The following is a 12,835-nucleotide window of genomic DNA, read 5'->3' on the forward strand; positions in this document are numbered from 1 at the left end:
TGGTGAAATTAAACACAGTGACTTATCTTGGTGGAATACAACACAGTGACTTATCTTGGTGGAATAAAACACAGTGACATATCTTGGTGAAATAAAACACAGTGACTTATCTTGGTGAAATAAAACACAGTGACTTATCTTGGTGAAATAAAACACAGTGACTTATCTTGGTGAAATAAAACACAGTGACTTATCTTGGTGAAATAAAACACAGTGACTTATCTTGGTGAAATAAAACACAGTGACTTATCTTGGTGAAATAAAACACAGTGACATATCGTGGTGAAATAAAACACAGTTGACATATCTTGGTGAAATAAAACACAGTTGACATATCTTGGTGAAATAAAACACAGTGACTTATCTTGGTGAAATAAAACACAGTGACTTATCTTGGTGAAATAAAACACAGTGACTTATCTTGGTGAAATAAAACACAGTTGACATATCTTGGTGAAATAAAACACAGTGACATATCTTGGTGAAATAAAACACAGAGACTTATCTTGGGAATTGCTTGTTCATCTGTCACAGGCTTGAAAGACTTACACACAATTATTGTAGTGCTTTTAACAAATATAATAGTTAAAATCCTGAAAGATAGGATGACCCATTGTTAAAGCCAGAGGCAGAAAACAGTGAGACCAAACTGACGAATGTGAATATGATTGGTTCACATCCTCTGACAAATCAGCAACTTTCAGGAACTCAGAAACTGAGTGACAATCAGACGAAGATGAAAAAAAGTGAAAGTATATGATGGTCATGGTTTAATACTCTCTGCATAGTTTTTCAGCTGAGAGGCCTGATAGCGGTCAACTGTAATATTCAACTAAACGACTTCCATCAGAAGTTCAATCAAAATTAATGGGAATTAAATCAAAAGGATATTTCTCAGGTTTTTTGGGGATTATAACGGTGTGTTTTTGAAAGTCATCATGTCCTTTGTGAGTATTGTATGATCTCTTGTTTTTTACTAATGTGGCTGGGAGATTAGTACATATGAAAATGAAATGTGCTACATTGTATATATATATATCAAATGCATTGGTGGAAAAAAAATACCATTTTCCTGTCCTGCTAAGCATTCAAAATGTAACGAGTACTTTGGGTGTCAGGGAAAATGTATGGAGTAAAAAGTACATTATTTTCTTTAGGAATGCAGTAAAGTAAAAGTTGTCAAAAATATAAATAGTAAAGTACAGATACCCCCAAAAAATGACTTAAGTAGTAGTTTCAAGTGATTTGATTTGATTAGATTTTAGTTTCAAGTATTTTTACATAAGTACTTTACACCACGGATCAAATGTGGGTACATTTTCCAGATGTACAAAATGTTCATTATGAATTTGTAAAATATATGATGAACTCTGTATTTATATCTAATGAGATGTGTATTACAGTATATCTCACTAGTAAGATATGTACTCGGCCTAGTATATGTGGATACCTATTCTTTGAAACACATTAGACAAACTTTTGCTATCTATCTTCATTTGTTTTGTCGTGTATGATATGTTTTTAATCTTTCTTATTACAAAGGCACCTGAAGAAATAATCCCATACGAACCTGACATTTATCGACCACCAGTGGAGTTATATTCATTTTTCACCAATGTTGGAGAACTTCACGATGGTGAGTGGCAAAAACACACTATGAGTATAATGATAAAGTTTCATATGTTAAAGATTAAAAAGCTGTCCAACAGGGTTGGGGTCAGTTCTATTTCAATTCAGTCAATTCAAGAAGTATACAATATAATTTTTTTTAAATTGTCCTTATTGAAAATAAATGAAGGTTACACGCTAGCAGTCATGACTGAATTCAAATGTGAGTTGGTTTGGGGCTGAGGTTTGATGTGAGTGTCTCTTTTGTGTGTTCGCAGGTGGGAAGAGTTAGTCATATTATTTTGCCAATTAGCTTCAGCCAGCTGGTGTCAGGGAAAATGTGGCAAAATTGGTTTCACTTTGGAAAACCTATCTCTGGGGATCGTTAGGGACGTCAATAAATTACACAATATAAATGGGACAATGTTGCACATCTTTTAGTTTATCTCATTAAATGCTTTCAATATTTGTAAATTCATTTCTACAATTTACAGTTGGTTTGAGGTTTTTTAAGTCATTGAAATTTGGAGCTATTGATCTTTAAAAAATATTGTATTGTATGTACATTGTGTTGTTTACTGATAGTCCCTAAACTAGCCCAATAGGGATATCGAATGTTAAACCACATTGACCATGGGCATGATTACTTGGGTGCTGCCAGCTGTGGCCATATGGGTAGTATTGAAATTAACCCTTCATTACATGACATATTATGTACCTAACATCTCACAAATCTACGTCTTGGATGAGATTGACTTTATAGCGGAAATGATCCTATTTACATTTTGTAGTCATTTCGACACTGGGAATGAATGTTTCTGCCACATAGACGTTTTTCAAAATTACAAGTTGTTTTTCTGAGCAGTTTCTCTTTAAAGCCTGCGGGTATAATTCTTTATAACTCATTATTAGCATGTATGAGCCTTTATAATGTTTAGAGCAAAGGCTTATTGATGTCTCTCTTATTGTTCAGAGCATGGCTGGGAGTATCACTCTGACCGGGGCATGCACCAGAGTGACATGTTGGAAATCTCCACACAAGGGAATCACCTGACAGAGCTCCAGAGTGTCCATTCCCAACAGCTCCTCCACCCCTATCGCTACCCCGATACCGACACCCTCCACCTGCCATTAGCAGACCCAGGACTGGGACGCTTAACCCCACAGGTTAGTCCAACTCTAGTAGACCCAGGACTGGGACCCTTAACCCTACAGGTTAGTCCAACTCTAGTAGACCCAGGACTGGGACCCTTAACCACACAGGTTAGTCCAACTCTAGTAGACCCAGGACTGGGACCCTTAACCACACAGGTTAGTCCAACTCTAGTAGACCCAGGACTGGGACCCTTAACCACACAGGTTAGTCCAACTCTAGTAGACCCAGGACTGGGACCCTTAACCCTACAGGTTAGTCCAACTCTAGTAGACCCAGGACTGGGACCCTTAACCCTACAGGTTAGTCCAACTCTAGTAGACCCAGGACTGGGACCCTTAACCCTACAGGTTAGTCCAACTCTAGTAGACCCAGGACTGGGACCCTTAACCCCACAGGTTAGTCCAACTCTAGTAGACCCAGGACTGGGACCCTTAACCCCACAGGTTAGTCCAACTCTAGTAGACCCAGGACTGGGACCCTTAACCCCACAGGTTAGTCCAACTCTAGTAGACCCAGGACTGGGACCCTTAACCCTACAGGTTAGTCCAACTCTAGTAGACCCAGGACTGGGACCCTTAACCCCACAGGTTAGTCCAACTCTAGTAGACCCAGGACTGGGACCCTTAACCCCACAGGTTAGTCCAACTCTGTCTCTGATTATCTTGACAAGTAAAATGTATAATGAAATCAGTATTTCTGATTTAGAACAGTGTAGTAGCTGTGAAAAATATAAAATAAATAATAGAAACCTGTAATGGGCATAAAGCAAATGTTTAACAGCGGTCCTAACACATAGCACACACAGTGCAATGATTCACAGGGCATTTATACTATAGTGGTATACAATACCAATATCAACAATATACAATATCTAGAGATAATACTCTTTTGTCTTTGAGAGGGAGGACGGAGAGGTGACTGGATGTTATGTAATAACCTACACTGTTGTCTACAGAAAGCAGCTACAGGATTGCTCAACAATGTGCTTTTCCTGAGTGAGGAACCATTTTAGCCACAACCAATAGCCTTGTGAGTAGAGCGCAGTAGAATAGCGCACACTCACCACCAACCGCTGGGCTGTGGATAGCCTAGGCTACACCTCATTTACTCAACCTTGCTATTGACACATAATCTGAGGCACAGCAGTGTGTGTGTGTGTGTGTGGGGGGGGGGTTCTCACAGCAGGAAAATAATAGCTGTGATCAGCAATGAACGGGGTTCACAGGATAACAGAAAGGACACTATCAATTGGATAAGAAACCAAGCACGTAGGAACTATTTCCCTTTTATGTTCAATCAGTGGAAGCATTACCATGTTTATCTCTCAATACCTCAAGGAAGACGTAACTTACGTTCGGTCTAGTGCTTTCAGTTGGTTATCTTTGAATGCAGCAGGTAATCATTCCTATAGTCATTACTTAAAGGAAAAATCCACTCAAAAACAAATCAAGTTTTCAAGATGATGCAAAATGTGGCAAGTGACACTTTGCTTCTTGAAAAGTCCAATATCTTGAAAACTTGATTTGTTTTTTAGTGGATTTTTCCTTTGTGACAAGTGACACTTTGCCTCTTAAAAGTCCAATATCTTAACTTGACTGCTGACATGCAAAACATTTTGGGACTCTATCAACAGTGGACTTATTTAAATATCAGTTGGTACACTCCAAATTAGCATTCCAAAATACTTAAATAGACTCTTTTTAACAAGGCACACCTGTTGATTGAAATGCATTCCAGGTGACTACCTCATGAAGCTGGTTGAGAGAATGCCAAGAGTGTACAAAGCTGTCAACAAGGCAAAGGGTGGCTACTTTGAAGAATATAAAGTATATTTTGATTTATTTAACACTTTTTTTTTTTTGGTCACTACATGATTCCATATGTGTTATTTCATAGTGTTGATGTCTTCACTATTATTCTACAATGTAGAAAATAGTAAAAAATAAAGAAAACCCTTTGAATGAGTAGATGTGTACAAACTTTTGACTGGTACTGTATACATAAGGTACATACCAAGTTTCATGGCCTCATGTCCATCGGTTCAGTTATTTTAGCCCTGGTGTGATATGGTGTAGCGTTGATGACTTTGAATGCAGCAACTAATCATTTTCAAATTCATTAGAGGCTAATTCATTTAGTCTATTTAGTATTTTATTAGGATCCCCAATTGCTCCTCCTGGTGTCCAAACAGGAAACTAAACAAAAGTTATAATACAATACAAAATATATACAAATGCCTGTGTATCTTCACTGTCACTGTCGTGCAGTGAGGTGTTCTTTTATCGGTTTAAAAAGCAAATCTGGTTTTATTGCTAGTTTGCTAGTTACCTGGGGTGGCAGAGATGTCCATGTAGTCATGGCTCTATTTAATAGTGTATGTTTCCCAGCCTCTGTCCTGGACCTGGGGACTGTGAAGAGACCTCTGGCTTCATTTGATTTGACCTGGGGACTGTGAAGAGACCTCTGGCTTCATGTCTTGTGTGGTATTGATGAGTGTCCTAACTGCTTGAACAGAGAGTTCAGCACCTTTAACACATTAAAACACCTCAACACAAAGCCCAGTAGTGATGCAGTCAATCTCTCCTCCACTTTGAGTCAGGAGAGACTGACATCCATGTTACTGCCATTCGCCCTCTGTGTACATATTTGTGTAAATGCTGCTCTGTTCTGGACCAACTACAATTTTCCTATGTCCTTCTTTGCTCAATCGCCACATTATTGAGTAATAGATCTAGATTAGGTTTAACGTTGAGTGAGTGATTTGTCCCAAAAACAATGTTTTTTTTTTTTTTTGCGATATCTAAAAACCGTCTATTGCTAGTTACCCATTCTAAAACTGTCTGGAGCGCCTTGTTAAGGGTGCCAGTTATTTATTTACTGTCCTAGGTGACGTGTATACTATTGAGTTGTCAGCGTACATAGACACACACACAGGCTTTATTCAAGATCAGTGGAAGTTCATTAGTAAAAACAGAAAACAATGGCCCTAGCCGGCTGCCCTGTGGTACACCACATTCAACTGAATTTGAATTAGAGGCGGCCATTAAAGAAAACACTCTGTGTTCTATTAGCTAGGTAACTCTCAATCCATGATAAGGCGGAGGACACAAATCCATAACACTTTAAAAAAAAAAAAACAGAAATAGGATATGATCAATGATATCAAAAGCTGCACTGAAGTCTAACTAACTAGAAATCGAACTAAACAGTTCCCACAATCGTACTATTGTATTTCTGTCAGTCATCTTTGTCAGTGCCAAGGATGTTAAGTGCCCTTTGTTATTATAAGCATGCTGAAAGTTTGTTCATTTGTTTTCTGTAAAATAACACTGACCAAAATAAACACTTCCCCCCTCCCAAAGTTTGCTAAGCACCGGTAAAAGGCTGATTGGTCGGCTGTTTGAAAAATTAAAGTGTTCTTTGCTATAAATGGACAGTGGAATGGCCTTCCTCCAGGCCTGAGCGCACATATTGTCTTCTAGGCTTAAATTGAAGATGTGGCAAACAGTAGTCCCAATGTATTACGCTACCAACTTCAGCAATTTACCAACTAGGTTGTCGGTACAAGGTGGCTTGTCCTGATTTACACTACCGTTCAAAAGTTTGGGGTCACTTAGAAATGTTCTTGTTTTTGAAAGAAAAGCACAGTATTTTTTTTGTCCATTTAAAATAACATCAAATTGATCAGAAATACAGTGTAGACATTGTTAATGTTGTAAATAACTATTGTAGCTGGAAACGGCAGATAAAATGAATATCTACAGAGGCCTATTATCAGCAACCCTCACTCCTGTGTTCCAATGGCACGTTGTGTTAGCCAATCCAAGTGTATCATTTTAAAAGGCTAATTGATCATTAGAAAACTCTTTTGCAATTATGTTAGCACAGCTGAAAACTCTTGTTCTGCTTGAAGAAGCAATAAAACGTTTCTTCTTTAGACTAGTTGATTTTCTGGAGCATCAGCGTTTGTGGGTTCGATTACAGGCTCAAAATGGCCAGAAACAAATAACTTTCTTCTGAAACTCATCCGTCTATTCTTGTTCTGAGAAATGAAGGCTATTCCATGCGAGAAATTGCCAAGACACTAAAGATCTCGTACAATGCTGTGTACTACTCCCTTCACAGAGCAAGGCAAACTGGCTCTAACCAGAATAGAAAGAGGAGTGGGAGGCCCCGGTGCACAACTGAGCAAGAGGACAAGTACATTAGTGTCTAGTTTGAGAAAAAGACGCCTCACAAGTCCTCAACTGGCAGCTTCATTAAATAGTACCCGCAAAACACCAGTCTCAACGTCAACAGTGAAGAGGGTGACTCCGGGATAATGGCCACTACACTACACTAAACAATACATTAATTGGACTATAACGGTGACAAACGGTGCCCACAAACTCGTAGGGCCTACATAAAGCTGTCCCAACAGCAGTCCCAACATCTTACCACTGCTACACCTGGCTATCAGCGGAGCCTTGTCTGGCAGTGAAAGAGTTCACAGTTCATTCAGCCTCATTTACTGCCTTTTTAAATAAACATAGCTGATATGGCTGACTTGCTTAAACAAATGTGGTTTCTAATGACTATTGAGATGTACTGTAAGGACCGACACTGGACATGAGAAGCAAGTACAGGTAGTGAACATTTAACGGAAAATGGATATCAAACAAAACAAGAACAGCGTCTGGATGGGGGGAATAAAACTGAGGAACAGACAGATATAGAGGGGGAAATCAACAACGTGAGGGAGTCCAGGTGAGTCCAATGAGCGCTTGTGCATGTAATGATGGTAACAGGTGTGCGTAATGAGGGGCAGCTTGGCGCCCTCGAGCGCCAGAGGGTGGGAGCGGGACCAGGCGTGACATGTACAAACTATGGCATAAGGGGACGACAAATGGATAAAGGACAATCCGTAATTTCGATTAAGACATTAATGAGTGAACACGTATGGACGTGGTCAATATAACTATTTGTTTAGCACTTTTGAAATGTACAGCGACAGAATTCAGAACATGGGCCGTTCTTACAGTGTTCTCCCTGTACACCAAGTCAGAACCGTAGGATAAATAAAGCGGGCATATAAGCAGACAATGAAAGATCTTACAATATTCGATGATTACATTTCTCTAAAACAGGTTATAGGCTACATGTGCACCACCAAGTCAGAACAGCAGGCAAAATTAAGAGGTGAAAATAGACCAAATTATTAGGGTGAGTCACATGGGCTACTAACAGCTTACTACACAACATACACTAAGTATTACTTTCTTAGCGACAATATACACATCTCGATTGCATGTTACATCATTTATGCAGCAGCATACAATATATTTTTGAACGCACCTTGTGCTGTGCTCACTTGAACAGGAAGGTGGCGCGGCGGTCCTTCTTGTGGGCATATTTTGTCATCAAAGTCTGGCATTCTCTGGATTTATGGTGCTTTCAAAACAACTGGGAACTCGGGGGAAAAAACAAGGTCGAATCATGATGACGTCGTTGATCTTCAGGTCGTAGCTCTAGAAAGAGGCCCGGATTTACAATTCCGAGTTGGTTGACCGTTGAAAACGTATTTTCCCAGTCGGAGCTCGTTTATTCCCGACTTCCCAGTTGTCTTGAACTCACTGAAGTCAAGTTTTCTAAGTTCTGAGTTAACAGTTGTTTTGAGCATGGCACAGATCATGCTTCATTGACAGCATGGCCAATGTTGAATGTTTATCATTTTAAACTTGGAAAAGAGCCCCTTAATCACATATTTGGGGCCACTGTCACTGATTCCTTCCAAACAATTCATTGTTGAATTTGCGATTTCCAACTTGTGTAATGTTTTTGTCCAATGGCTGATGAGCACCGATACGTTTTATCTATAATTTCTCTTCATATGACAAGGATTAAAAAGGATTTACCAGTAGATTGTCGACTTGATTCATGATGATGACTGCTAGCTAAGATTTAGAAAGTAAGATGTTGACATGATCGGTCCAATCAAAGCTACTGTACATACAACGTGATTTGACGTCCTTTTATGTGTGGCCAATGACCTTGAGCCTTCTTGGATGGGCACTTCTACTGTAACTCTGTGGCAGCACCCAAGGGTCTAGAATTTTCGAGGTCTACCCTTAGACTTGGCGGTGACCGCCCTGAATGACGGGTCGCCACTGATTATTTTAAGCATTAGCATTACATAATCAAAAAAGTGAATCGTTAACAGTTTCCACATTTTAAGATATCAATGACGAACTTACAATGGTCCATCATGGTAATGTCTTTGACTCTAAAACGTGTCCAGTTGATAGGTCATTGTGAAGTGGACAAAGGATTTAAATGTACACTTCAAATCGGATTTCCTGATTTTATAAATAACTTGCCATATCTTAACCAATCCCTTAGCTTTTTCAAACTAAGTTAAGAGACGTACCAAGGGCCTACATACTGTGCCAAGGGCCTTACATACTGTACCAAGGGCCTTACATACTGTACCAAGGGCCTACATACTGTACCAAGGGCCTTACATACTGTACCAAGGGCCTTACATAGTGTACCAAGGGCCTACATACTGTACCAAGGGCCTACATACTGTACCAAGGGCCTACATACTATACCAAGGGCCTTACATACTGTACCAAGGGCCTTACATACTGTACCAAGGGCCTACATACTGTACCAAGGGTCTTACATACTGTTCCAAGGGCCTTATGTACTGTTCCAAGGGCCTTACGTACTGTACCAAGGGCCCTACGTACTGTACCAAGGGCCCTACGTACTGAACCAAGGGCCCTACGTACTGAAACGAAGGGCCCTAGATACTGAAACGAAGGGCCCTAGATACTGAAACGAAGGGCCCTAGATACTGAAACGAAGGGCCCTAGATACTGAACCAAGGGCCCTAGATACTGAACCGAAGGGCCCTAGATACTGAACCGAAGGGCCCTAGATACTGAACCGAAGGGCCCTAGATACTGAACCGAAGGGCCCTAGATACTGAACCGAAGGGCCCTAGATACTGAACCGAAGGGCCCTAGATACTAAAACGAAGGGCCCTAGATACTGAAACGAAGGGCCCTAGATACTGAAACGAAGGGCCCTAGATACTGAAACGAAGGGCCCTAGATACTGAAACGAAGGGCCCTAGATACTGAAACGAAGGGCCCTAGATACTGAAACGAAGGGCCCTAGATTCTGAACCAAGGGCCCTAGATTCTGAACCAAGGGCCCTAGATTCTGAACCAAGGGCCCTAGATTCTGAACCAAGGGCCCTAGATACTGAACCAAGGGCCCTTGATACTGAGCCCTACATGGTGTTATTTGGACTTATGGTTCATGAGAATACATTTTTCAAAGGTTTTCAAAAATGTCCAAGATGGAAGAAAATATATCCTGACAGATCTTATGGGACCTTGAGGAAAATGTGTTCAGCATGCGGAAAGACGCCTAAAATACAAAGTTGAATGTCTCTAGGTAAAACGTGGTGGCAGATATGAGGGTTTAAGTGAGATTTATAACAGCGACACCTATAAGCCAATCATTCTTTTTGACCAAGTTACTCATGGCCTCTAGTTTCTGTGTGCCAAATTAGAAAATAAGTTACCCAATCTATACTTGAGTTATTTGACCATGTCAAAGAAAGAAAAAAAGATCTAACATTAACAATAGTTTTTAACAGCTTTGGTGTGAACCCAGGAACCAATGGAAACCATGTGTTTTTGATGTATTTGATACCATTCCTCTCATTCTGCTTCTAACCATTACCATGAGCACATCCTCCCCAAATTAAGGTGCCACCAACCTCCCTACGATGTGTATGTGATCACAAAGTCAGAGAGACAACTAATTAAGCATAATACTAAGCCTATCATCTCTTATGACCAGACAGGGCACCTTTTAGTGAAATAAGTATTTTGATCTCAATGGGACTACCTGGATGAAGAGGCTATGTGTAGGTTTCGCATACTTTCTGCCAGAAGTCGTGCAAAACAAATGGGTCCCTGAAATGTGTGTACTATGTCATATAAATGCTAAACAAAACATAGAGTACAACAATACATCATGACAGCAAATGATATGCCCTTTCTTCTCCACAGATGCCGTACTACAACCACACAGTGTATTACCAGCAACAGCCTCCTGTGTCCCCTAGCTACTACTGCTCAGAGGAGGAGGAACCTGTGGGCCACAGTCCTCCACTGGAGGTATCTGAGGGTGATGAAGAGGACTACAGAGACCATGTCCCCTTTGGGGGAGACTCCAGTGAGTGCTGACTGACTTAATTAATTACTTGATTAATAACCCAATTTAATGAATGAATTACTAAATAAAGGACTTACTTACTGACTAACATAATCCTTTTAATTTGTTTGTGAAACATAAGTCTTCCATGTGAGAGTGAGTACAGTAGCATTACAGGGGAGAAATCTGTTGGGTGGCTATTACATACAGGGATCACACACTTGCTAATAGCCTTTAACATAATCCAACAAAAGCCGTGGAAATTAATGAATTCTGCCATTATGAAATTCATGTCAAATATCTCTCTATCCAGGTAACAAGAGGAAGATCCGGCTGTACCAGTTCCTCCTTGACATGCTGAAGAACGGAGACATGAAGGACAGTATGTGGTGGGTGGACAGAGAGAAAGGAATCTTCCAGTTCTCCTCTAAAAACAAGGAGACTCTGGCCAACCGCTGGGGCATGCAGAAAGGAAACAGGAAGAGGATGACATATCAGAAGATGGCCAGGGCCCTGCGGAACTACGGCAAGACTGGAGAAATCAGAAAGGTCAAGAAGAAACTGACCTACCAGTTCAGTCCGGAGGTACTGAGGAAAGTCTTGACTACAGAGAGGAGGCACTACCCTCACTAGTAGTACCAGAGATTGTTCATGTAATGCCACTGTATACAGGCTTTGGGAGTAGGCCTAACCTCACTGCTATGTCTTGAAAATAGGACAATAATGACTCTCTACTGTAATTGTTTCTGGGGTATCATTTTAAATGTAATGAAATACAATCAGGTATCATTAAACATGTTGATGTTTAGATTTTTGTTATTGGTGTTAGCATATTCCATGTTTATTTATTTACTTAACAAGTCGTCATGTTTTGTGTTACATAATCTCACTCTTGACTCTGTCTTTGTGTCTGTGACGGAAAAATAAATAAAGTATATTTTCCATATGCTCTAGTTCCCAGAAAATCTGTCAGTGGGAACGGAAGAAAGATCAAAACCTCAAACAATTGCAACATTAGTCTATTGTGACGGAGTAAAGAAGAGGCACATAGTTACAGCAATCCTTCCTGTTTCTCTGTTATGTTATTATCTGCCTTCAACCTCGTCATCTATCTGATCACGTCAGTTGTTGATGAACAGGAAAGCCATCACATGTCAGTTTTGGGGTGTAGGCCTAGTTTGGACAAGAGTTCTGAAACAAGGGATGTGTGTGTGTGTGTGTGTGTGTGTGTGTGTGTGTGTGTGTGTGTGTGTGTGTGTGTGTGTGTGTGTGTGTGTGTGTGTGTGTGTGTGTGTGTGTGTGTGTGTGTGACACGTCTCACTCCCTTTTAAATTTCATCTAGAGAGTAAATTACAGTAGTTAGTTAGTGCTTCAGCAGGAACCCAGAGGCTTGTAGACCTAAAATAAAATATTGCTATTGTAACGATGTATTTAAATTGATAAATTCCTGCATAAAATGGGTATTATGCCACCTCCTGGTAGATTAGTGTGTTTACATTGTCTAATGGGTCAGTGATAAAAAGGTATGGGATTCTGGGTAATCCACAGCAGATTTATGGAGAATTGCTGTGGGTGTGTTGAAAATGGAATGGTCTTGAGATAGAAATGTATAAAATTGAGATTACGTTATAAAATCCACCTTTTACATCGTACATTAGCCATTTATGTTATTAGTAACTACTGTTGTTGATTTGGCGTCAAATAAATGTTATTATGTTATGTTATTTGTTTCATCTCAGTTTTCCATGTGGGTTTTATGCTAAAGTTCCCTCTTTGAAGTTGGTAACCTTTATATTTTTATTAAACCTTTATTTAACTAGTCAAGTCAGTTAAGAACAAATTGTTTATTTATAATGA

General features: G+C 39.9%; 1 protein-coding gene across 2 annotated transcripts; it reads left to right on the forward strand.

Moving 5' to 3' along the window:
- The first annotated feature begins 737 nt into the window (after positions 1–737).
- Positions 738–12,184, forward strand: LOC129861949 (transcription factor PU.1-like). 2 transcript variants are annotated; one of them, XM_055933177.1, is made up of 5 exons: positions 738–947; positions 1,543–1,636; positions 2,582–2,775; positions 10,834–10,999; positions 11,292–12,184. In XM_055933177.1, the coding sequence occupies exons 1-5, from the start codon at positions 939–941 to the stop codon at positions 11,609–11,611; spliced, it is 783 nt and encodes a 260-aa protein (XP_055789152.1). In that variant the 5' UTR covers positions 738–938; the 3' UTR covers positions 11,612–12,184. The 2 variants fall into 2 exon arrangements, with proteins under 2 accessions (XP_055789152.1, XP_055789151.1); XM_055933176.1 differs by lacking the exon at positions 738–947 and having other exon boundaries at positions 956–1,636.
- The last annotated feature ends 651 nt before the right edge of the window (positions 12,185–12,835 follow it).

This window comes from Salvelinus fontinalis, chromosome 9 (genome assembly GCF_029448725.1).
Source record: "Salvelinus fontinalis isolate EN_2023a chromosome 9, ASM2944872v1, whole genome shotgun sequence".
Lineage (NCBI taxonomy): Eukaryota > Metazoa > Chordata > Actinopteri > Salmoniformes > Salmonidae > Salvelinus > Salvelinus fontinalis.

Bases quoted from the DNA above. Each gene is read 5' to 3' on its own strand.
- LOC129861949 (XM_055933176.1), top strand. From the start codon at position 1,516: ATGTTTTTAATCTTTCTTATTACAAAGGCACCTGAAGAAATAATCCCA. The intron at 1,637-2,581 runs GTGAGTGGCAAA...CTTATTGTTCAG, and splicing joins TGTTGGAGAACTTCACGATG to AGCATGGCTGGGAGTATCAC. The intron at 11,000-11,291 runs GTGAGTGCTGAC...CTCTCTATCCAG, and splicing joins CCCCTTTGGGGGAGACTCCA to GTAACAAGAGGAAGATCCGG.